At 36.1% G+C, this 24528-nt stretch overlaps 2 protein-coding genes across 3 annotated transcripts; one reads left to right on the top strand and one right to left on the bottom strand.

Moving 5' to 3' along the window:
• Positions 1-55: 55 nt before the first annotated feature.
• Positions 56-8931, bottom strand: LOC138338642 (uncharacterized). Its single transcript, XM_069289620.1, has 5 exons — positions 8321-8931; positions 7066-8252; positions 6312-6450; positions 5721-5891; positions 56-107 (listed from the first exon to the last, which is right to left on the bottom strand). The coding sequence occupies exons 1-5, from the start codon at positions 8929-8931 to the stop codon at positions 56-58; spliced, it is 2160 nt and encodes a 719-aa protein (XP_069145721.1).
• A 7178-nt stretch (positions 8932-16109) lies between these two features.
• LOC101252432 (cytochrome b-c1 complex subunit 6) lies at positions 16110-22814 on the top strand. Of its 2 annotated transcripts, none has more exons than XM_004247390.5 (5): positions 16110-16243; positions 16421-16467; positions 19018-19102; positions 22357-22446; positions 22574-22814. In XM_004247390.5, coding segments are annotated over exons 2-5 (210 nt in total). In that variant the 5' UTR covers positions 16110-16243; positions 16421-16465; the 3' UTR covers positions 22607-22814. The 2 variants fall into 2 exon arrangements, with proteins under 2 accessions (XP_004247438.1, XP_004247439.1); XM_004247391.5 differs by having other exon boundaries at positions 16223-16318.
• Positions 22815-24528: the final 1714 nt, after the last annotated feature.

Below are 24528 nucleotides of genomic sequence, written 5' to 3'. Positions count from 1 at the left end.
GATTATGGTTTAGGCTTAATTAGAGATTTATAGTTATAGTTCGCTTAATTATAAATTATAGATACGTATTAGGGGGAGGAGAGATGCGAGCGAGATCAGAAATTGAGCTGTTCAAAATGAAACGTAACTAATAAGCCAATCGCAAAATTGGTTTATTAACTTTTTTTGGTATTGAATTATCGGATTAACGCTTGATGAATGGAGTGAACTTTTAGTTAAAGGCTTATCGAAGTGGGAGCAGATTACTCACTTTCCTTATTGGCTAAACCGTGAACTCATTAAGAATTGTCGTAGTTACATTTTTACAGTATGTATATTTATTAAGTGTCACGACCGGAATCTAGACCCCAGACGAGACCGGCGTCGTTGACCTCTCAGAGGTCGCAGACAAGCCTGCTTACGTCATTCTTACTTTACATAGATTAATTTTAGCGGAAAAATTTGAAATTTTTGATTCTTTAATTATACTTACTGAACATTCTTAACATTTCGTAATCGTTCACCATCAACCATCTAACATTTAAGAGATAAGCAACTGAAAGAAATAATTCATTAAGTATTAATTGTATATCGGCCAAAATAGCACCAATACAAAGTTTGAACCAAAACAGGAAAGAAACGCTAGTGGGACATGCTCCACTAGCTCAACTCTAAAACTACGCTAGAATGTAAAACAGTAGCATCCTCGAAAGCATGGAGGACCTACCAAACTCCGGATGAATACTGATGTCCGGATAGCTGCGACAACGAACCTGTAGCTCTAGCGTCCACCTGTGTCTGCACCTAAAAGTAGATGTTCGTATGGAATTAGTACACACTTGTACTAAGTATGAGTATATGCAAGTACACACCAGGGACATGCATGAGAAAGAATAGCTCTTTCCTAACAACATGATTTTTGGAAGTCAAGTCAGTGGACTTGCCAAATTGAGATTGGGAAGGTTATGCCATGAGAGTGACATGCATCATTATAATTATCGTATGGCACACAAAACATAACATATTCATATAACACATAACATATAACACATACTTCCTCTCATATTATTCATTCGTATACCATGGGACCTTATTATCATAGACTTAACTTTAAGACTTTCCAAAATGAGGGCTCAACATATGGGACCTCAACTAGGGAGCCTTCTTTGGCAAACACAGAGTCTGCTTCACTCATTCATTCGTATTTCATTTCAATTCATTCATAGGCCAGTGTGAACACCAGCTATACCTAGGATGTAGTTTAAGACTTTCATCGGGTTTGCTGTGCAATGATCAGGAATGACCTAATGTCATTACCTGAATCTAGCCCACCTCTTGATTATCCTATCCTAACACCTTCGGTATCATTCATTTCTTTATATGATTCATTTGAGGCTGGCCTCATTCATTCATTGGGAACTTTAACTTTAACCGACATAGATCATGTGAGCATCATGAAATCCAGTGTCTTCCCCACACCGAAAAGAGGTGGAATCACCGGCCAAAGCAATTCAATAACATGCTAGCGTATATGGGAATTTAACCCCGCCAGATCCCTATAGTGGCAATATAGGTTCAAAGACTAGGAGATGTATGGAGACCCATACCCGGCAAGCCGGACAGTCTCATCTCATGAGAATTACGTGAACCTCCGCCCTTCCCGAAAGAAGGCATCACCACTCATAGCTAGCCTATCGGTGCTCGGTATAAAGTTCCATTACATTCAACTCATACATCATAGAAGTTTGTTTCTAGTATGAGGACATCATAGCTCAATAGATGACTTCTCATCTCATCATTAGTATTAAGTGTTTTAAACTCAATATTTTTATTAGAGTATTCATAGAGACTGGTCTCTTCATTATCTTACACTCTCATTGGTGAGTATGTATCGGTAACATTTACTTAGGCTCATTTAAGATTGCTCTCATCATATGCATTAACCTCACATCATGATTGTCACCACATTCTTCATTTCATTATGTATATCTTAGGTTCACTTATTCTTGAACGTATGTTAAACTTATATATCTATACATACAAGCCATGAGGCTTCATTTATAGTTCGTTAAGTGAATTCTTGTTTTTCTAAGATTATGTATTACAAGACTTATGTATCTTGTATATATGCCAAGATCTTTGATTTTTGATCTAAGTAGATGATATTATTCTTGAATATTTCACTCACGTATGACTTATGTATCAATACGGAGGTTTGGACACGAGAACCCAAATTTTGAATTATTTGGATATCCTTTATATTTTTCATTGATTTTAGTTCTAGTATTCATAAATTTAGAACTCTAAGTTAAGTCTCAACATTTTCGTGAAATAATAAATTTTCTATTTTTAATTAGAATTCTAAATTAAATTTCAATCATTTACATGAAAGAATAATTTTCTAATTTAATTAGAATTCCAATTTAAATCTCAATATTTACATAAAAGAATTAATATTCTATTTTTAATTAAAATTCTAAATTAAATCTCAATGTTTACATAAGAGAATTAATTTTCCAACTTTAATTAGAATTTTAATTTACTATTATTATTATTTTTAATTAAATTCGCTTGAATAGGGAGGTTGTGGGTTCGAACCCCCACAGCCCCCTTATTTTTCCTCTCATTTTCGCTGGAGAGGAGGCTGTGAGGTGGTGGGTTCGAACCCCCATAGCCCCTCTATTCTTTTTTTTTTTCTTTATTTAATAGGAGAGTGGCAGTGAGGTTGTGGGATCGAATCCCCACAGCCTCACGCTATTATTTGCGCCCTCCCTTCAGCGCTGAGGTCGTGGGATCGATTCCCACGCCTCGCGTTCCTTTTCTCCCTTTTAATTCGTTCCGCGCATAGCTGGGGGTCGCGGGTTCGATCCCCGCCCCCAGCATTCCCTCTTTAATCCTTTTTTTTTTCTTTTTTCGCGCGTGGCTGGGGGTCGCGAGTTCGATCCCCCCCAGCCCCCTTTTTATTTCTTTTCTTGGCGAATTTCGCTGGTCCCAGCCCCCATTTCGAGCCCCGTCTTCAACACTCCTTTTTAATTATTTTATCAAGGCATGTGTTGGTGAGGTCTCGGGTTCGATCCCTGAAGACCTCACCTATTTTTTTTTTATTCGTTTTTTGCTCAAATTTTCCAGAATGTGTCTAAAACTTATTTCCAGATTCTGGGACACTACTCCATAATTTTTCACATCCTTTTTACGGGTTAATTTAGCATTTTTTTCTTATACATTCATTAATGTTCTTAAGACAAATTTAGGGGGATGATTTGATCATTTATTGTGACTAGAATTTATAGCCTTTCAACCATGTGAATATTACGAATATTACGATTTTTAAGAGCCTCTAATTGCACATAAAACACGAGTAATCTCAAATCTATTAACATGCTAAAGAAAAACTCAAAGTCATGATCAAAATCTTGCACAAATACATACATATTTACATTCATATTTTTCGAAAAACATAAAATATAATCACATCATCATGAACACATACTCGAAACGAGATTATCACCACAAACAAGTATCCCTAAATTCTATCAACAAGAATACCCAACCTAAGATCATAGGGAGCTAGTGACAGGGACATGCAACGGGGGAACAACCTTAGTTTCGAGATGAATAGTTTGAATCGTAAGGAACCTCTTGGGAAAGGATCCAAGAGAGAAGAAAACCCATACCTTAATCGATGTTCAAACTTTAAATGTTGCTGCCCGGAAAACTCCTCCAAACCACTCCCAATTCACTTCAACGTACACCTCACTCACCACACCTCTCTTAGCCTTGACGTTTTGATTACTTTTTCTTTTGCTTAAAAAATTTTTTGTGAGTTCTTCAAGCATGAAAATTATTGATATTTTGGCAGAAATAATGTGAGGAAGATGGAGAACGTGAGAGAGGGAGTTTAGAAGCGTGAGAGAGAGAGGGCTAATTGGGTTAGGAGACTAATTCAAGAATTAGTCAAATAACATTAAAATAAATAAATACAAATCTGTTTTATTTATTTATTTATTTATTCATTTAAAACGTGAAAGGACAATTATGCCCTTAAATACCTATTTATTCTTATTTACATAATTCTCTCTTTTTTTTTTTGAATCGTTACATTATCCCCCTCTTAGGAACATTCGTCCCCGAATGACACTACCATTTCACCTCATAATGCCAATGAGATCATAACTTAATTGCTATGTACAATCAGCCAATAGCAACAAATATGAAGAGATAAGGAACTATAGTCTTACGAGTAGGAAGCCTAACCTCAAGAGTTGAAAAGATGTGGATATCGGGATCTCATGTCGGCCTCAGCCTCCCACGTAGCACCCTCAACAAGATGGTTTCTCCACAACACCTTCACTGTGGCAATCTCCTTGTTCCTCAGCCGCTTGACCTGTCTGTCTAAGATCTCAACAGGTATTTCCTCATAGGACAAGTCTTCACCAACCCCCAAACCTTCTACAGGTAGGATCGATGCTGGATCACCTAGGCACTTCTTCAACATAGAGACATGAAAGACTGGATGAACAGAAGCTAGCTCCGCAGGCAATGCTAACTCATAGGCCACCTCACCCACGCGCTGTAGGATCTCATATGGCCCCACATACCTCGGACTAAGCTTCCCTTTTCTACCAAATCGCATCACCCCTTTCATAGGCGATATCTTCAAGTAAACCTGGTCACCAACGTTAAATTCTAAGGGTCGCTTTCTGTTGTCTGCATATGACTTTTGTCGGCTGTAAGCGGTAGCCAACCTGTCTCTAATCATTCTAACTTTCTCCAAGGCCTCATGAATGATCTCTGGACCCAAAATAGATGACTCTCCAACCTCGAACCACCCAACTGGAGATCTACACCTCCTACCATACAATGCCTCAAATGGTGCCATCCCAATGCTGGAGTGGTAGCTATTATTATACGAGAACTCTATCAAAGGTAGATGGTCATCCCAATTACCTCTAAAGTCAATCACACACGCTCTCAACATGTCCTCCAATGTCTGAATAGTGCGCTCTGCCTGCCCATCTGTCTGAGGATGAAAGGCAGTGCTAAGTTTCACCTGCGTGCCTAAGCTTTTCTGGAAAGATCTCCAAAAATGCGAAGTAAACTGAGCTCCTCTATCTGAAATAATAGACAAAGGAATCCCATGCCATCTCACAATCTCATCAATGTAGAGTCTCGCGTAATCCTCGGCCCTGTAAGTGGACTTCACAGGGATAAAGTGGGCAGACTTAGTCAGTCTGTCCACAATAACCCATATAGAGTCATGCTGCCTCCTAGTCCTCGGAAGACCAACAACGAAGTCCATATTAATGGCCTCCCATTTCCAAGTCGGAACCTCAATAATCTGAGTCAGACCACCAGGCTTAAGATGCTCTGCCTTAACCTGCTGACAATTAGGACACTTAGCCACATAGTCTGCAATATCCTTCTTCATGCCATCCCACCAATAAATCTGCTTAAGATCATGATACATTTTTGTGGAACCTGGATGTATGGAATATCTGGAACCATGGGCCTCTGTAACAATCTTGGTCCGTAAATCATCTACATCTGGTACGCACAACCGGTTCTGGTATCTAAGTATGCCATCATCTCCCAAAGCAAAAGACTCATTCATTTTTAACAACACTGAGTCCTTCATCTCCATCAACACAGGATCGAGATGCTGACCCTTCTTGACTTCCACTATCAGGGATGATTCAGAACTAGGGTGAACTGAAACACCTCCACTAGTAGAGTCAACCAACCGTACACCCAGCCTGGCCAGTCTGTGTACCTCTTTCACTAGCTCCTTCTTCTCATCCTCAACGTGGGCTGTACTCCCCATGCTCATCCTGCTCAAAGCATCAGCCACAACATTAGCCTTACCTGGATGATAGTGCACCTTCATGTCATAATCCTTCAACAGCTCCAACCATCTGCGTCGCCGTAGATTCAGCTCCCTCTGCGTGAACACGTACTGGAGACTCTTATGATCCGTGAACACATCCACGTGTACTCCATATAGATAATGCCTCCATAACTTCAACGCAAACACCACAGCTGCCAACTCCAAGTCATGAGTGGGATAATTCTTTTCATGAACCTTGAGCTGTCTGGAAGCATAAGCTATCACCTTACCAGCCTGCATAAGAACACATCCCAAACCGACCCTAGATGCATCGCAATAGACAGTGTAATTCTCGCCACTCTTAGGCAGAGTAAGCACCGGGGCTGAAGTGAGTATGTCCTTGAGCTCCTGGAAACTCTTCTCACAAGTGTCCGTCCATTCAAACTTGGATTTCTTCTTTGTCAAGGTTGTAAGTGGGGCAGCAATGGAAGAAAATCCCTCCACGAACCTGCGGTAGTAACCAGCCAATCCCAGAAAGCTACGGATATCGGTGGGTGTAAGAGGCTTTGGCCATTTCTTAACTGCTTCAGTCTTTCTGGGGTCCACTTCTACACCTTGATCGGACACAACATGGCCCAGGAAGGTCACTGATCTCAGCCAGAATTCACACTTGCTGAATTTGGCATACAGCTGATGCTGTCTAAGTACCTGCAAGGTTAGTCTCAAATGCTGTTCATGCTCTTCCTTGGTCTTAGAGTAGATGAGAATGTCGTCAATGAATACTATGACGAAAGAGTCAAGGTATTCACGGAAAACTCTGTTCATGAGGTCCATAAATGCAGCAGGTGCATTCGTGAGACCGAATGACATAACCAAGAACTCATAATGACCATAACGGGTACGAAAAGCTGTTTTTGGGACATCCCTATCCCTAACTCTAAGCTGATGATACCCTGAACGAAGATCAATCTTAGAGAAGAAACTAGACCCTTGGAGCTGATCGAACAAATCATCAATTCTGGGAAGTGGGTACTTATTCTTTATAGTGACTTTGTTGAGCTGCCGATAATCGATACACATTCTAAGGGTCCCATCCTTTTTCTTTACAAACAACACTGGAGCGCCCCAAGGGGATATGCTCGGCTGAATGAAACCCTTATCCGTGAGATCTTTTAACTGCAGCTTCAACTCCTTGAGTTCTGCTGGAGCCATTCTATAAGGAGGAATTGAGATTGGTTTAGTATCAGGTTCTAAGTCGATACCAAAGTCAATCTCTCGAAGGGGAGGGACTCCAAGCAAATCTTCAGGAAACACATCTAGGAATTCATTTACTACAGGCACCGAGTCTATGGAAGGAACATCATGATCTAAATCATTAACACTCACTAGATGACATAATAACCCTTTGGCCATCATTTTATTGGCCTTAAGATTTGAAATCAAGGGGTTAGGACGAATCGGATTGTACCCCTCCCAGACTAACTCTTCTTCATTAGGGAAACGAAACCTCACCACTCTACTACGACAGTCCAAGCAAGCATAATGGCTGTGAATCCAGTCCATGCCAAGAATAATATCAAAATCATGCATGGGTAACTCAATCAAGTTTGCACACATAGCCTTGCCACTCACAACTATTGGGCAATTCTTGTATACCCTTTCGGTTCTCACATTTTCTCCTAAAGGCGTACTAACCACTATAGGATCATGCAGAACTTCAGGTAGTATTTCAAAGGTAAGGGCAAGCAGAGGAGTTACAAAGGAAAGCGTAGACCCTGGATCAAGTAAAGCATAAACAGAAGTTGAGAATACTTGCAGCATACCTGTGACCACATCAGCGGACTTCTCCTGCTCCTCCCTACCTTTCAAGGCATAAAATCTGTTCCTCTTCGGAGGTTCGGCTGCTGCTGCATTATGTGGGGTAGGCCTAGGCTGAGCATTACCCCCAGCCTGACCTCTGTTCTGGGGACAGTCTCTGACCATGTGTCCACTCTTACCACAACCGAAACAGGCATTAGTGCCCTGTCTACATTCTCCAAGGTGCATTCGGCCACACTTAGTACAAGTCTTCCTTGGACGTTGCATCTCACCTCCATTGTCCCTCTTGGGTTCGGGTCTGCCTCCTCTAGGCGTTGTATTTATCTGAGGGTCAGAATTTCCAGCACTCTGTTGCCCCTTCTTGAATTTGGGCTGCTCGCGGACGCCAAAAGTGTTTCTATGGCCTCCATGGCTGGGACCTGCCTGATCTTGAGGCCTAGGCCTCCTAACATCACGTACACCTCTCCTCTTTCGGCTGTCCTCTACCTGCTGGACATGCATCATTAATCTAGAAAGGTCCATATTATCATGGAGCATCGCAGCCCGACAATCTTCCTCCAGGTCTCCATTGATTCCTGTGAGGAATCTGCTCATCTCCTCCCTGCTGGTAGAAACCAAGGGAGTAGCATACCTGGATGATTTCAACAAAGTTAAGTACTCTCATCATTCTTGTTATCAAATACTAAGGGAAGTACATACCTTGATAACTTCACGAACTTCAGGGAATACTCCCTGACAGTCATGGATCCTTGCTTGAGGTTGATGAACTCCTCAACCTTGGCCTCTTTCATCTCTCTAGGGAAGAACCTCTCCAAAAATGCTGTCTTGAACAGCTCCCAGGTGACTGGCACCCCTCCTAGGACACGGCTATCTCGCCACATTTTGCACCAAGTCTGTGCAACATCTTTGAGCTGGTAGGAAGCCAACTCAGCCTTCTCAATATCAGTGGCCCCCATGGCCACCAGTATCTTATGCAACTCGTCTATAAATTCCTGAGGATCTTCTGAAGTCTTAGCCCCTGTGAAAATTGGAGGATTCATCCTCGTGAAGTCTCGCAGTCTGTCAGCTATGCTGCGAACCGGTGGGTTTTCCCTCAGAACATCCTGCCGGTTGACTTGGGCAGTCATAGCTTGGGCCTGCATCGTGATGGCCTGTGCCATCTGGGCTAGAGATGCCCTCACCTCCGCATCAGTCAACCCAGCTGGGTTCACTGGCATGGCCACTCCTTCAGCTGGAGCCTGGGGTGGATTCTGATTACCCCTAGCTGCTGCTGCTCCCGTCCTCAGACCCTTAGTTCCCCAGGTATTCATTCTCTGAAAATAACAAGGTTGATGTTAGACACGTTCGTAACACCAAGAATTAAAACATTAGGAAAAGCACAATAAGATAAGAAGAAGGGAAGTCTTTCCTACGCATCATGCAGTCTCTAATCAAGGATAGTGGTGCACTTCACTACCATGACTTAGAAACTACTCAATGTGGTTGATGTGAACTCATTATTCGAGGAATTTAACCTGGCGCTCTGATACCAACTTTGTCACGACCGGAATCTAGACCCCAGACGAGACCGGCGTCGTTGACCTCTCAGAGGTCGCAGACAAGCCTGCTTACGTCATTCTTACTTTACATAGATTAATTTTAGCGGAAAAATTTGAAATTTTTGATTCTTTAATTATACTTACTGAACATTCTTAACATTTCGTAATCGTTCACCATCAACCATCTAACATTTAAGAGATAAGCAACTGAAAGAAATAATTCATTAAGTATTAATTGTATATCGGCCAAAATAGCACCAATACAAAGTTTGAACCAAAACAGGAAAGAAACGCTAGTGGGACATGCTCCACTAGCTCAACTCTAAAACTACGCTAGAATGTAAAACAGTAGCATCCTCGAAAGCATGGAGGACCTACCAAACTCCGGATGAATACTGATGTCCGGATAGCTGCGACAACGAACCTGTAGCTCTAGCGTCCACCTGTGTCTGCACCTAAAAGTAGATGTTCGTATGGAATTAGTACACACTTGTACTAAGTATGAGTATATGCAAGTACACACCAGGGACATGCATGAGAAAGAATAGCTCTTTCCTAACAACATGATTTTTGGAAGTCAAGTCAGTGGACTTGCCAAATTGAGATTGGGAAGGTTATGCCATGAGAGTGACATGCATCATTATAATTATCGTATGGCACACAAAACATAACATATTCATATAACACATAACATATAACACATACTTCCTCTCATATTATTCATTCGTATACCATGGGACCTTATTATCATAGACTTAACTTTAAGACTTTCCAAAATGAGGGCTCAACATATGGGACCTCAACTAGGGAGCCTTCTTTGGCAAACACAGAGTCTGCTTCACTCATTCATTCGTATTTCATTTCAATTCATTCATAGGCCAGTGTGAACACCAGCTATACCTAGGATGTAGTTTAAGACTTTCATCGGGTTTGCTGTGCAATGATCAGGAATGACCTAATGTCATTACCTGAATCTAGCCCACCTCTTGATTATCCTATCCTAACACCTTCGGTATCATTCATTTCTTTATATGATTCATTTGAGGCTGGCCTCATTCATTCATTGGGAACTTTAACTTTAACCGACATAGATCATGTGAGCATCATGAAATCCAGTGTCTTCCCCACACCGAAAAGAGGTGGAATCACCGGCCAAAGCAATTCAATAACATGCTAGCGTATATGGGAATTTAACCCCGCCAGATCCCTATAGTGGCAATATAGGTTCAAAGACTAGGAGATGTATGGAGACCTATACCCGGCAAGCCGGACAGTCTCATCTCATGAGAATTACGTGAACCTCCGCCCTTCCCGAAAGAAGGCATCACCACTCATAGCTAGCCTATCGGTGCTCGGTATAAAGTTCCATTACATTCAACTCATACATCATAGAAGTTTGTTTCTAGTATGAGGACATCATAGCTCAATAGATGACTTCTCATCTCATCATTAGTATTAAGTGTTTTAAACTCAATATTTTTATTAGAGTATTCATAGAGACTGGTCTCTTCATTATCTTACACTCTCATTGGTGAGTATGTATCGGTAACATTTACTTAGGCTCATTTAAGATTGCTCTCATCATATGCATTAACCTCACATCATGATTGTCACCACATTCTTCATTTCATTATGTATATCTTAGGTTCACTTATTCTTGAACGTATGTTAAACTTATATATCTATACATACAAGCCATGAGGCTTCATTTATAGTTCGTTAAGTGAATTCTTGTTTTTCTAAGATTATGTATTACAAGACTTATGTATCTTGTATATATGCCAAGATCTTTGATTTTTGATCTAAGTAGATGATATTATTCTTGAATATTTCACTCACGTATGACTTATGTATCAATACGGAGGTTTGGACACGAGAACCCAAATTTTGAATTATTTGGATATCCTTTATATTTTTCATTGATTTTAGTTCTAGTATTCATAAATTTAGAACTCTAAGTTAAGTCTCAACATTTTCGTGAAATAATAAATTTTCTATTTTTAATTAGAATTCTAAATTAAATTTCAATCATTTACATGAAAGAATAATTTTCTAATTTAATTAGAATTCCAATTTAAATCTCAATATTTACATAAAAGAATTAATATTCTATTTTTAATTAAAATTCTAAATTAAATCTCAATGTTTACATAAGAGAATTAATTTTCCAACTTTAATTAGAATTTTAATTTACTATTATTATTATTTTTAATTAAATTCGCTTGAATAGGGAGGTTGTGGGTTCGAACCCCCACAGCCCCCTTATTTTTCCTCTCATTTTCGCTGGAGAGGAGGCTGTGAGGTGGTGGGTTCGAACCCCCATAGCCCCTCTATTCTTTTTTTTTTTTCTTTATTTAATAGGAGAGTGGCAGTGAGGTTGTGGGATCGAATCCCCACAGCCTCACGCTATTATTTGCGCCCTCCCTTCAGCGCTGAGGTCGTGGGATCGATTCCCACGCCTCGCGTTCCTTTTCTCCCTTTTAATTCGTTCCGCGCATAGCTGGGGGTCGCGGGTTCGATCCCCGCCCCCAGCATTCCCTCTTTAATCCTTTTTTTTTCTTTTTTCGCGCGTGGCTGGTGGTCGCGAGTTCGATTCCCCCCAGCCCCCTTTTTATTTCTTTTCTTGGCGAATTTCGCTGGTCCCAGCCCCCATTTCGAGCCCCGTCTTCAACACTCCTTTTTAATTATTTTATCAAGGCATGTGTTGGTGAGGTCTCGGGTTCGATCCCTGAAGACCTCACCTATTTTTTTTTTATTCGTTTTTTGCTCAAATTTTCCAGAATGTGTCTAAAACTTATTTCCAGATTCTGGGACACTACTCCATAATTTTTCACATCCTTTTTACGGGTTAATTTAGCATTTTTTTCTTATACATTCATTAATGTTCTTAAGACAAATTTAGGGGGATGATTTGATCATTTATTGTGACTAGAATTTATAGCCTTTCAACCATGTGAATATTACGAATATTACGATTTTTAAGAGCCTCTAATTGCACATAAAACACGAGTAATCTCAAATCTATTAACATGCTAAAGAAAAACTCAAAGTCATGATCAAAATCTTGCACAAATACATACATATTTACATTCATATTTTTCGAAAAACATAAAATATAATCACATCATCATGAACACATACTCGAAACGAGATTATCACCACAAACAAGTATCCCTAAATTCTATCAACAAGAATACCCAACCTAAGATCATAGGGAGCTAGTGACAGGGACATGCAACGGGGGAACAACCTTAGTTTCGAGATGAATAGTTTGAATCGTAAGGAACCTCTTGGGAAAGGATCCAAGAGAGAAGAAAACCCATACCTTAATCGATGTTCAAACTTTAAATGTTGCTGCCCGGAAAACTCCTCCAAACCACTCCCAATTCACTTCAACGTACACCTCACTCACCACACCTCTCTTAGCCTTGACGTTTTGATTACTTTTTCTTTTGCTTAAAAAATTTTTTGTGAGTTCTTCAAGCATGAAAATTATTGATATTTTGGCAGAAATAATGTGAGGAAGATGGAGAACGTGAGAGAGGGAGTTTAGAAGCGTGAGAGAGAGAGGGCTAATTGGGTTAGGAGACTAATTCAAGAATTAGTCAAATAACATTAAAATAAATAAATACAAATCTGTTTTATTTATTTATTTATTTATTCATTTAAAACGTGAAAGGACAATTATGCCCTTAAATACCTATTTATTCTTATTTACATAATTCTCTTTTTTTTTTTTGAATCGTTACATTAAGTAAATACTTATATGCATACACCCTCAAAATTTACACTTTCATATGCTTCTCACACCGATTGACCTATATTAAAAAAAATAGCTCCTTTGATGCGAGATAAATATATTTGTGAGTCAAAGTGAACGAAGGGTGCATGAACTAGTGAAACCAATATACCACCAGATAACAATGTGTTTATTTCTAATATGATACTGTACCAACTGATAGCTTATTGGTTGACTAGTGGATTAGTATATTTAAAATCTGATATCCGATAAGTTAAATTATTAAACATAATTATTCATTTGATCTATCAATAAGTAACCTTATTAGGAGAAGGGGAGAGAGGGAGAGCAAGATTTGGGAGAGAGAGTAGATAGGAGAGAAGCGAGAGAGTTTGAATATCTCGTGTATTTGTTATATTTGTTGTATCACAATACAATTGATATAACTGATTTGTATCAAATGAATACAAATATATAAAAAATTATTGTATTCACCAGCATGTTAGGAGGAGAGGCGAGCGGGATCGCGACAGGGAGGAAAGCAGACGAATACATATTGCATTTGTTGTATAAAAAATACACAATTGATACAAAATATAAATAATTGTTTGTATACATTTGATATACAAATCTCACCTTTACTTGGATGAATACAATTGATACATTGTAATTTAACAAAGATGATAAATGTATATTGTTTTAGTTGTATCAATTTTTAACACAAATACAATTGATTTTGTATCATATATGGAATATAATTGTATCAACTACATTAACTAACACAATATGAATTGACGAATACAATAAAGAACACAACTTATCATAATACAATTGATATAGAATAGAAATACAGTTGATACATACATACATACATATATACATACATACATACATACATATATATATATATATATATATATGAATGATATAGAAAACAAATACATTTGATACATAATACAAAATATAATTATCATGTTATGTAGAATGTTTTTGGGCTGCAATTGTTTAGGATGGAGAGAGAGGGACGAGAGGGGTGAGAGGAGTGAGAAGACGAGAGATAGCGCAGTGGAAGGAGAGAGAAAGAGAGGAAAGAGAAATTTGTTACTTACAAAATCATACTTATAGCTATAAATTGTATTTGTTTAAATTATAATGATTTATCGTAAATATATATCACATGTTCACTTTGCTATATAATTTTCCCTTTTAAAATAATAAACAAATAAAACTGAACGTATATTTAATTAGGTTAAAAGTATTTAGTAGGAACATATTGTAGTTGATGGCTTGAAGTCACCATTTTCTTTAAAAACATTTCAGCAATCTGTAAAAAAAAAAATTCTTAATTTTCTCGGTCGACAACAAGTTAACAACAACCTAATATAATCCAAAAAATGAGATTTGAAAAGAATTTAATATACACAATTATTTTCACTTTCGAGGTAGAAAAACCATTTACAAAAAAAGCTTGACTCGTAAAAAAAGATATAGCTATTTAGAAACGAATCAAATATTTTAAGGAAAAATAACTTAAATACACAACTATAAGTATTATATTCTCTAATTTTCCCTTCTTTTTTTAAATATTACATAATTTTTTTTTAAAATTTTAGTATAAGTGTATAGATACATAACATTCTCTCTCCTATAATACACAATTACCCATTTTAATGCCTATTTTTTCTCCATTAAAACACTCAACCTTTTAAATCAGTTTTTGGATTTTGAATTTTCTCCATTAAAACACTCAACCTTTTAAATCAGTTTTTGAATTTTGAATTATTAATTTTAATTAATTTTAATTAAAACACCCAATTTTGAATTTCAAAATTTAAAAAAATTGAAATTTTAAAAATCTGGACAATTTCTCTCCCGTTCAGTTCTTACTCCATCACGTTTTCAGTTCTTCTCTCCCGTTCAGTTCTTAGTCGATGCATTGATACATGAATTAGATGTGTATCATATGATTTCCTATGTATCAAGAGCTTTTGAAAATAGTTATCATGTATCAGTCAATAAGTTTAATAACTGCCCCATCAAGTGTGCTTGCTGATACATATCAACTCAGTGTGTTATAGTGTTTAGACGATGCATTGATACATGAATTTGATGTGTATCATATGATTTTCTATGTATCACGAGTTTTTGAAAATTGTTATCATGTATCAGTCAATAAGTTTAATAATTGGATGTTCATAAAAATGTCTTCAAACTAGATGATATAATCTTGAATTTTCAAAATTTGAAATTGTTATTCAATTACGTGTTGAATTAATGCTTATTAATGAATTGTTACCGTAATTTAAGCTGATTTAGATAACAAATTTAAATGTTCCATTTTTTCTCCCTTTTAATTTTAATAGTTTTAAGTTATTGTGTATCATTTACCATGCATCACAACATACTAATGTATCACGCCACAACAACTATAAATGATTATTAATAAATACTAAATTTGTCGGGACAAAATATAAGGTAGGGAGCAGGATCGATGAAGTCCAAATTGGATATGATAGAAACTATGTACTAGACAACAATAAGAAAATGAAACCAGTGGCAATAGTTTATGACAAGAAATCAGGAAGAGTAATGAATATCCAAGCGACTGCGCCTTGTGTACATTTCTACACTGCAAATTGGATCATAAATGTAAAAGGGAAAGGTGGATTTGTATATCAGCTTCGTTTAGCATTGTTTTTGGAGACTCAAATGTACCCTGACACTGTAAATCATCCAAAGTTCCCTTCCACAATTGTGAATCCAGGAAAAACTTATGCTCACTCTGTGTTGTATACTTTCTCCATCAAAAAATAGATTTGGCCCGTATCCTCTTGATAACATTGTCTACTTCAATTGATTTTTGTATCCAATTACGTGTTGAATTAATGCTTATTAATGAACCGTTACCGTAATTTAAGCTGATTTAGATAACAAATTTAAATGTTCCATTTTTTTCCCCTTTTAATCTTAACAGTTTTAAGTTACTGTGTATCATTTACCATATATCACAACATACTAATGTATCACGCCACAACAATTATAAGGAATTATTAGTATATACTAAATTTGTCGGGATAAAATATAATTATTGTATTACAGGGATTCCTTAAATTTATACATATTTTAATTTCTTATAACTTTGAATAATTTTACGACTCGGCCACGCCTAAATCCTAATCTTGTTTATATATATCCTACAACAATTTGGGCCATAAACCCGGCGTTACCTGCCCCAAGTTAGAAGATGAACTATCATAAAGCCCAATAGAAAAAGGCCTTCTTAAAAAACTCTGTGTTCTCTACCGTCTCCTCTTCGCCATCCGCAGCTCATTCTAGAACAGTCAGGTTTACCCGTTGCTCCTCTTCTCTGCATTTTGATCTGTTTACTCTTTACTTTTTTCTTCCGATCTGCATATTTAGGTTTTGTTATTCAATATTTTTGTTTGTTTTGTACATATGGAGGATTTTTGGTGTTTCAGCTGGTTAATTTTGTATTAATTAGTATAAAAGTTGCATTTGCAGGTGATTTTGCAGAATCGAAGTCTTCGTCTCGAATATCTCTTTGCCATGTGAGTAACTGTTGATCTATTGATAATGAATCTATTCCCTCTTCATTAGTAATTTGATTTTAGTTTTACTTTTGATGTGATTTATTTGTCTCATTTAGTTTGTAAAATCGATTCACTCTACTAGTAAGTTACAAATAGTATGTAACTTGTGTTCTCCATACCATATGTCTTAAATAGTTTTTTCGATTCTAAACTGTGGGTGTGCGGGTTTTAGGTTGTTAAAAATTGAGATTGCAATAAAAATAATGCAGAAGACTTTGATCTGGGGCAATTAAAAAGATAACAAACTCGTCATCATTAGTTCATCTTTATTTTTCTAAAGAGCGAAGTGCTTGACTTAACCAACTTGTGGTTTGTTCTTGATTGGAACTATAAGTTGAGAGAAGTGAAGTTTTTCGGAAATTTAATAATATTATAAAATTTTGTGATTTTTTCCCATTGTTTATATAATATAGCAAAATCAACAGTTTGATTGTACTGATTCGTTGTTAGTTTTCCAATGTGCAAATACTTACCAGGTTAATACATTTATTTAAGGCTTTACTAGTGATCTAATATTCCTAAGTAAGAAAAACAACATACCCCGTGTAATCCCCTAAGTAGTGTAATCCCATGGGTGTTGTCTGGGAGGGTGATGTTTACACAACCTTATCAAAGCAAGTATATAAGGGAAATACAATAGCAAAAAAAGTCATGCTGAAAAACAATTAAGAAGAGAAAAAGTGACAACAACAATCAATATGATAACTCAAGCAAAGGAAATAACAATAATACCACAATTGAAAAATAAAATAGTAGGAAAGTAATAGGAACAATACGGATAAGGAAATTAGACAACGTTAGACCACCTACTTACCTTCTGCCCTTAATCTCATATCTTCCTATCTAGAGACATGTCATGTTCTTTGTAAGCAGTAGAAGTGCCAAGCCTAAGTAGATGGATGAATTATGTTCTCTGTCATGGCTGGAAATTGTTTAAGTAGAGAGTGAGTGTGAGTATCCATACCCGAACCTATCCTGTTATATTTGGATTGTTACTAGTTTTAGGACTTCACCATAGCCTTCAACAATTAGAAGCTTAACTTACTTTACCTTTAATCCTGCACCTCGCGTTCATGATATCTATTCAACCGTGCGTCGGAGACACGGTCGAAGCACGCCCGTCCAGTGTGCTTCTTTCACGACATTCTGTAGTATAACTATCAGCTTATACGTTGTGACTGTATTGACTAACCTGGTGTTATCTGTAAATGTTAGAAGTCAATTCTTTTTCAAGTTTCTACTTTCAATATCAATGTCATCGGGGTAAAATCTCTCAACCATGGTAGCATGCTCCCATTTCTTTCTTGGCATAGAACTTAAAATTTCAACTTGTTCTAAACGCGTAGCCATTTATTTTTGAAAATGAAACATACTTAATAGATTTTTTAACAATATGCACAGAAGAGTGCCACAAACTCCAGCGCATCTGTATGTATGTATGTATGTATACATATATCAGGAAATATGGTGCACTGCTACTTACTGAAAACACAACAAGTTCTACTTAATTTCATTTATTAAATAGAAGTGCTTTGAGATAATCCTTATCCTTCCTCTGATGCAACTGCTTATTTTTAAACGTATCCTTTCTTTGGTGCAACTTCATGTATTAAAAAATACTTTCATGTCTCAATTTTAATATTTTGGACACAGCTGCATATTATTCTATAGATATTATTATATTTATTGGTTTTTAGTGAAAAGCAACTTTTCTAGTGTACACTCCATGTTGAAGCTTCCGATAAATCTATTCTGTCAGAGTCTTCTTCTTCTTGGTGCTTTCCTGATAACTAGTGTCAGAAGAATCTTATATTATTCTTAGAGCCTGTTTGAATTGCTTAGTTGATGTGCTTCTAAGCGCTTTTGTTGTGTTTCAGTAAAATAGTCCGTAAGTTAGAATTCCTAAATTGTGATTTTTGGCTTATAAGACTAAGCCCAAACAAACAGGCTCTTAGACTAATCATTAAAATGATTTACAAATATTCAGCCGTTGTTAAAATGGCAGTTAGACTGCGTTTTGGTAATTAATGACAAGTGACAACTCAGTCACTACTGAATTTGTTTTGGCAAGATACGTGAAAAAGCTTGAATGCAAATTTGATTAGTCTACAATCCCCTAATACCACTTCTCTAGTTGTATCTGTAATTTTATATGGGCAAGTAATTTTTGAAGTAGGCTTTACTCTTCAAGTTTTGGTGTATATTGTGATTTACATTCAGGATATTTTAATTTACACCCAAAAAAATAATTCTGCATGAAAGAAAAAAATACTTCTCTAGTTGTATCTGTAATTTTATATGGGTAAGTAATTTTTGAAGTATGCTTTACTCTTCAAGTTTTGGTGTATATTGTGATTTACATTCAGGATATTTTAATTTACACCCAAAAAAAGTAATTCTGCATGAAAGAAAAAAAATACTTGTAGGATAGTTTCTTCCAAGTTTGAGCTTTTGCTAATATTATCATCTCTTAGAAGATATATTGCTGATTTTTTTTTCTTGTTCAAGGTCGGACGAGGAAGTTGTTGACCCAAAGGCGACATTAGAAGTAAGTTGCAAGCCTAAGTGTGTAAGGCAACTAAAGGAGTATCAGGTGATTCCCAATGCAATGAAATAGCCTTTCAGATATTTCAAAAGCTTTTGGTTCTTATTTTAATTATTGGAACTATTACTTATCTCATTTATTTTGGGTAGTGTGTAAGGCAACTAAAGGGGTATCAGTTGATTCCCAATGCAATGAAATAACCTTTCAGTTATTTCAAAAGCTTTTGGTTCTAATTTAATTATTGGAACTTTTATCTCCTTTATTTTGGGTGTTCAATACTTCCACTGATTAAACCAATATCAGGATGAGCTATGACATCGTTTATGTTAGTGAAAGGCTATTTTTTTTTTTTTTGTAATTTTTAGCATCATCATACACTGTTTCATAGATGGGTATAGCAGTTGAATCTTCCTTTAGTTTGAGAATTCGAGACATTCTAGTGATAAGTGCCTTCAAATGGAACACAATGGTATGTTTCTTACCAATGCATCTGATCTTTTCCTATAGTTCAAAATTCAATGAAAAAAATTTGAAAATGAGAGATTTTCTGAAAAATTAGTAAAAAGTAGAATGAAAGACAATCCTATATTGACAAGGACAAACTTTTTTACAATTTAGTAATGCCCACACTCTTTCTTGTGTATCAAAGATCATCGAAATAAGCAAGAATACTATTTCAATAAAAAAATACTATTTACAAGGATTTCAATCAAGATACCTTAGCAAGATTCTAGTTCTTTCGTAAGTTCTTGTATTTAGTGTTGTGGGAATTTATCTCGTCGTCTTTTTGGGGTTGCTTTTTTCAATAAATACATTTCTTTACATAAGTTGTATTAGTAATCTGGGTTTATGGATGACTGCTCTTGGTATTGTTAGTCTAGCCTTAAACCATCGTTTATATAGAGACATCAACATAATGTTTTAGCTTGGTGGAAATGAATTCTTTTTCCTCAGGATCCTATTAGATAGAAACAAAGAACAAAATAACTAGAAAGGTTGTAAGAATACCCCTCTTCTAGATGGATCGTCTACAAAGCTATTCGTTTAAAGTGTATTCAGATCAAAAGCTCGAATGGCAAAAGAGGGAGGATTTGTGGCTTAGATCGTAGGTTGAAGCTCCACACCATGCAAAAGGAAGCCCCGTATTTAAGTGGTGAAGGGTAGAGTAATGATCATATGTCTGTAGTGCATTGTATGTCCCATGATAGGTCCCATTCTTCTTCTCTTCTCCAAACAAAGTCTATGATTATTCATATCTATGTTACCTTGATATCAAAGAAGAGTTCAATCAATCCTATGTTTCCATTCCAACCTTCCCATTTATCTGACTGTTGCTGAGCAGTTTATGGATATCACACGGACAGCCCCAGATGGTAAATTTTAATGTGGACAAATTTTCGTTGATCATGCGACACTCGGATTTGAACAGGGAGAAAAGGATTTGCAGTCCTCGCAGCTCTGGGCTCGCTGTCGTAAGTGGGCCTGTTTATGTCAACTACCCTCTAGGTTTTTTAAGTAGAAGACAACAAACTTATTAAATCTTTTTTTCTGCCTCAATTTTTTTTAATCAGTTCTTAGTTCACTTTTCCCTTTTCCCTTAAAACCATTTCTTCTGAACTAATTGAAATACACATAAATTTTTCCAAGTAAGAACCACAAAACCATTATTTTCCATAAATCAGACCTAAAACAATCCTCCCTAAAACATTGAAAACAAAGTGTTTTCTTACAAAAATACAAATCTGGAACTAAGTAAGTTAATACCTTTTCTATCTTTCATGAATCTAGTGTAGTTTCATATTTTATTTCTTCTGTACTGTAATTATGATCTTCACAAGAACTCAGAGTGGCACAAAAATGTCTTGCATTATGTTATGTTATGTTAGACCTGAAAATTTTATATTTGGAAAATATCAAATATTATGAACATAATATGTACTGATTCCAGGACCTACTACTCTTAAGTATGTACTGATTCCAGGATCTACTTCAAATCAATTAAAATAGCAGGTCAAGAGAATTTTCTTTGCATGTTACTCTGATGGGATGAACCAATATAGGGACTTCATCTGTGATTATTTGGTCTCTCTAAGAAGCCCCCCAAAAAAACATGTTTCTGGCCTCCAAATACTTCTCGCTCTTTAGATTAGGCACTCTAGATTTCAGCTGGTTAGCGGTTGCTAGTATTTGTATGATTTTTTGTTTCTTTGTTTTGTGTGTAGCATGTTCTTAGATCCAAGAGGAATTGCAAGACATCAATCAGATTTTCTCTTCAACCTTGCCTTTTATTCTGTTTGATTGCTTTCTATGGGGTCCTTTTGTTGTTTGTATCGCCAACAGTTTGCTGTAAGAGTTTTTGATGATGAGGAGTGTTGCTTCAAGGTTTTCTTTTTCCAAGACTCTGATTTCTAATATAATTTTGATGCCATTAAACATTTTCCAATTTATTTTTTATTTTTCTACTTGTTCTTCATATACTACCTCTGCAAACATCTTTGTAACCAACTTAATTATTTGTGCAACGAATGTGCTTTGGTTGGGGAGTCTGAGTTTCTAACTTTTGGAAGGATTTTGGTCTCTCTTTCTGCAAGAAGTGAAAGATTTTTTTTTTTTGGAAGGATTCCAGAACAATGATGTCTCGTTTAGTTGTGCCAACTGTGCACCTCATATAACAATACAGTAACATATTTGATCTTCAGAACAATTGCGTATGATCTGTTTTTTTTTTTTAATTTTAACTAATGGATGTGGAAGTATTGCACCTTAGAATGAAGGTGATATTCCTTCACTAACCTCCCTGGGAAGTATATATTACTTTCATCAAGATATACATGTATATTTTGTGTTTTTGTTTTGTCCGGCAGAGGGGACTTCATTTGTGGATTAAGTTTGATGGATATTTAGTCCACGAGGTGTATCATTTTCTATCTTGAAAAACACATTAAGTGTTAGTTAGGGTTGGTTATTTATTGGGTGCACATCGTTCCCACTGCTCTATGATGGTTAACTGTTGACCTGCTTTATTTATTGATCTGACAATTCTTTTTGGCAAATGTCACATTAATGTTTATTAAACAGGACAAGATTACTTGCACTTTGTCATTAGTTGCAGTCCCAAAAACTTTTAACTTGCAATATTTGATTATTTTCATCTTTCTGTTTGTCATATCCCCCTTCTTTCCCTTTTTCCTGTCTTTTGGCGGGGTGGGGGTGGATAATGAATTTCTGAAGAAGGCCAGCTTTGTTGCTTCAAAATTAGTAGTGGTTTTCTTACTTTATGGGTCTCATTCTGCATCCTACAGGCATGTACCAAAAGGATAGAAGGTGATGAATCAGGGCACAAACATTGCACTGGACAGTATTTTGATTATTGGCACTGCATCGACAAATGTGTAAGCTCCCTTTTCCGGTTGTTTGGCATTTTTGTGTTGGGGTTTTCAGGGTGTGCTGCCTCTTGATTCTTTTCTCCGTTGTTATCGTTTGTTGTTTTCTTACCTTTTCGTGGAACTGTTTGCACAGGTTGCTGCGAAGTTGTTTGACCATCTCAAGTAACAAGGATATAAGTTGTTGATCCCTTGCAATTTATCTTCTTTTTGGTTGTTGAACAAGTCATTACCATATTATTCCTCACTGTGCTGAAGACTTGTAACCCTTTCAATCAACTTGGTTGCTGCATGGAAAATTTTGAACTATGCACATCTTAAAAAGTGATTAATAAATCATACTCGTGGGTTGAATTGGACCCTTTTATTCGTTCGAATTATTGAGAATCTCCTGGATGTTATTCCCTGATGGCTTCATGGGGGAAAACGTCTCGTCTTGTGCTCACTGAATCCTGCGCATATATTGATAAATGAGTTGCTTTGAGTAGACAGAAGTGCAAATGCAGTCAGCTGCTTGTTCTGTCCACTGTATTTGTGCGTTTTTGTTTGCACTTTACTCGTTATACCGTATGTTCCTTCTTATTTGGTCGATGGAGAGGTAACAAGTATCGAGTGAAATGATTATATTCTCACTATGCTGCGGGAGGGGTAATAGCCATTAGAGATGAAGACAGAGGAGACGTCTTATCCAAAATGAATCGGTTGTCTTGTCTCAAAAATGGCTAAAAATATGGTCATGCAAATAGAAAGTTTAGCCTACGTATTTACTTTATTGATGTTGGGAAGGAAAATATTCAAGTAATGGTTGAAAAGTGCAAATTGATAGGAAGTACATAAAACGGCCTAAGAAGTACCAAATTTTCAATGGACATCACCACCTTACCCTCACATGATAGGCTTTCAAATGCAATTGTGGCAAATCAATAAATTAAATTGTTTAATCTCTAATTGATAGAATAATTTTAATCTTTGGACTATTGATGTAATTTAACATCGTTAGGACAATGCAAATGATTTTAGAACGAGTGAGCCTACATTTTAACAATCCGAATATGGGCACTATTGTCTTTCATATCACGCTTTCTACTTTGGATATCACACTTTTTACTTTGGAGATGGACTGATAACAACTACAATAGTCATCAATCTGGTCTTTTAATATCCGGTAAAGGATTAATTTCACAATGAAAAAACTAGTTCTAGAAAATTCGTTAGACGCGCAGGTCTTGTTGCTCATCGGGCATAAATTAGTTTTTACTTTTTACTATTAAATATAATTTTATTATATTTGAAGACAACGAAATTAAATATATCACAAGTTGTACCTCCCAGACAAAAGTTAATACTTAATACATATAGATGAAACTTTTCTTGTCCATCAAAGTTCCTTAACTTTTCTTTTTCCTACAAGTCAAAAATTTAAAATATTTTGAGATAGTGAACGTACTCGATTGACCATAAATTCGACTTAACACAAATTTTTTCTTGCAATTTATTTTCAACTTAAAACTATATTTTTAAGAATTATCGAAAATACACAAAATTGGACACTTTTACATGACCGGATTGGTTTGGGTTTTTCAAATATTAAATCAAATTATTTGTGTCGGATTTTTGAATTTACAAACCAAATCAAAGCAATAAAACTCGAGGTTTTCAACTTCGGATTTTTTCAGTAAAGTATTCATACAAACATATAATTTACTTGTACTTTAAATATTTCTTTATTTCTACTAAAATGCAACTATCTAAGTTATTTCTCAAGAAAATAACACAAAATATTATATGATTAATGACACTAAAATATCCAACAAAAAAATAAATAATAAAATCGCGTAAAACAATATTGCAAATTAATAAGTCATAATGAAATTGATTATAATTTAAAGTACTAAATCATGCTAAAAATAAGTTTAGTAAGTACTAGTTACATGACTAAATATTAAAAGAAAGTAAAATTAGATCATGTATTTTAATTGTCTAAATCTATGTAAAACTAAAAAATAAATATTCAATATTATTGTCATTCTTAGTGTTGAATTGATTTTCTTTTTGTATTAGTATTAATTTGATTTTTATTTAAACTTTATT

Source organism: Solanum lycopersicum, chromosome 9, assembly GCF_036512215.1.
Source record: "Solanum lycopersicum chromosome 9, SLM_r2.1".
In the NCBI taxonomy this organism is placed as follows: domain Eukaryota; kingdom Viridiplantae; phylum Streptophyta; class Magnoliopsida; order Solanales; family Solanaceae; genus Solanum; species Solanum lycopersicum.
Note: the sequence above shows the minus strand (reverse complement) of the source record. Positions and strands in the feature narration are given on the sequence as shown.